This window comes from Penaeus monodon, chromosome 24 (genome assembly GCF_015228065.2).
Source record: "Penaeus monodon isolate SGIC_2016 chromosome 24, NSTDA_Pmon_1, whole genome shotgun sequence".
NCBI lineage: Eukaryota > Metazoa > Arthropoda > Malacostraca > Decapoda > Penaeidae > Penaeus > Penaeus monodon.
The window spans coordinates 3,283,633-3,285,453 of NC_051409.1; the positions used below are offsets into that span (position 1 = coordinate 3,283,633).

General features: G+C 37.5%; 1 protein-coding gene across 1 annotated transcript in view; it reads right to left on the bottom strand.

The window, feature by feature from the left end:
- Positions 1-1,821, bottom strand: part of LOC119588474 (peroxidase-like) — a 24,052-nt gene that overhangs the window by 9,719 nt on the left and 12,512 nt on the right. Inside the window, 2 exon segments of the mRNA XM_037937123.1 lie at positions 43-145; positions 1,643-1,761. Coding sequence (XP_037793051.1) covers positions 43-145; positions 1,643-1,761 — 222 coding nt within the window.

Consider the following 1,821-nt stretch of genomic DNA (forward strand, 5'->3'; position numbering starts at 1 on the left):
CTCGAGTACAACTGGAGCGGTAAATCCTATGCCCAGACTCACCTGACCTGAAGCAGAACTGGCCCATATCTGCTTTCTCCTGCTTGTTGCACGCGTTGGTCATGTCTGTGTTCGGGGGAACGAGCTCCTCGCCCTCCTTCGTGAGCTGAGGGAAGAGAAAAGGCACACTGTGTAAAACTCCGAGATTTTCTTTTTCTTTTGGGGGGCATTTTGGAATAAGGTGATGGTTTATTAGCTCATCGTTTTTCCTGTTGAGCATTAGGTAGTATGTTCCTTTTATTCAGCATTAAATTTCATGCTCCTTTAATTCAGCATATGACTTTATACTCCATCTATTCATCGTCAAACATTATAAACATTTCATTCAGTGTATATATTTTTTAACTCTTTTATTCAGCATTAAACTTTATACTACTTTAAATAGCACTAGATATAATCTTCCATCTGTTCAACATTATACTTTATATCTCACCTATTCATTATTGTTTTAAATCATTTCTGTTCAGCTTTATGTCTAAAATCCTTTCTTTTCAGTCTTATCTTTTCATTATAATAGAATATATATCTCATCAAATTATTTTTAAACTTTATTTCTGCTGAACAACAAGCCTATTCATTCAAAATCAAAACACTTTTACTCTTTATAAATCTCTTTACTCCTTTTTATTCATTATCAAACTTTCTATTCGTGCTTTTCAGTATATCCTGTATGGATGTAAATCTTACCTATACATTAACCTTTATTTTCATCCCTCTGTTTCACCATAAGGGTTTATACCACAATTAAACTAATAAAACTAAAACTTACTTGTATTCAGGATCAAACTTAACACTCCTTCTAATCACAGTTAAATCTTATATCATGTCTCTTCAGAATCAAAGCTCCTGTCCATTTTCTCCATCATTTATTTTCCCTTCTGTTCAACATCAAACTTCATGCCAAATTCATTTATCATTAAGACTGCGATCTCATCTATTCCTAGTTAAGCACAACACTCTATTTACTCATCATCAAATTCTATAAACCTTCTTAGTGTTACACGTAATACTACATCTATTCATCATAAAACATGTTTATCCTCTTGATTCAATATAAAGTGTCATTCCATCCTATTCAACAATAAACTTTCCTTAAACATACGACCCCCATATCCTTAAATTACAATGATATCCTTAAATATGAGAACCTGAAATCCTTAGACCTATTACCCCAAAAATCCTTAGATGTAGAACCCCAATATCATCAGATATAGGATCCTGATATCCCTAGGTACAAGACCTTGACATCCTTAGACGTAGATCCCCAATATCCTTAGACATAGGGCCCCAATATCTTCAGATGAAGGACCCCGATATTCTTTGATCTAATACCCTGATATCCATCAATGTAGGCCCGCAATATCCTTTAACCCAAGATCCTGATCTCCATAGATATAGAACCCCGATATCCTTTGAATTAAGACCCCGATGCCATTGGTCGTAGAACCTCAATATCCTTAGACATAGGACCCAAAACCCTTTGACCTAATACCCTGATATCCATAAACATAGACCCACAATACCCTTTATCCTAAGACCCAGATATCCTCAGACGTAGGACCCGATACCCTTTGACTTCAGATCCCGATACCCACTCGCTCACCTGGAACTTGAGGAGTCCGTCCTTGAACTCTCTCAAGGAATCGACCAAGGCCTGCTCGAAGCCGTAGACGACCGAGCCGTCCAGGTAGGATGTCTTCTCGTTGAGCTGCTCCCGAGGACCTCCAAGGGTAGGGTGGTGTTAGTCGTAAACGAAGAAGGAGTGAAAAAAGGAGGTTGGTG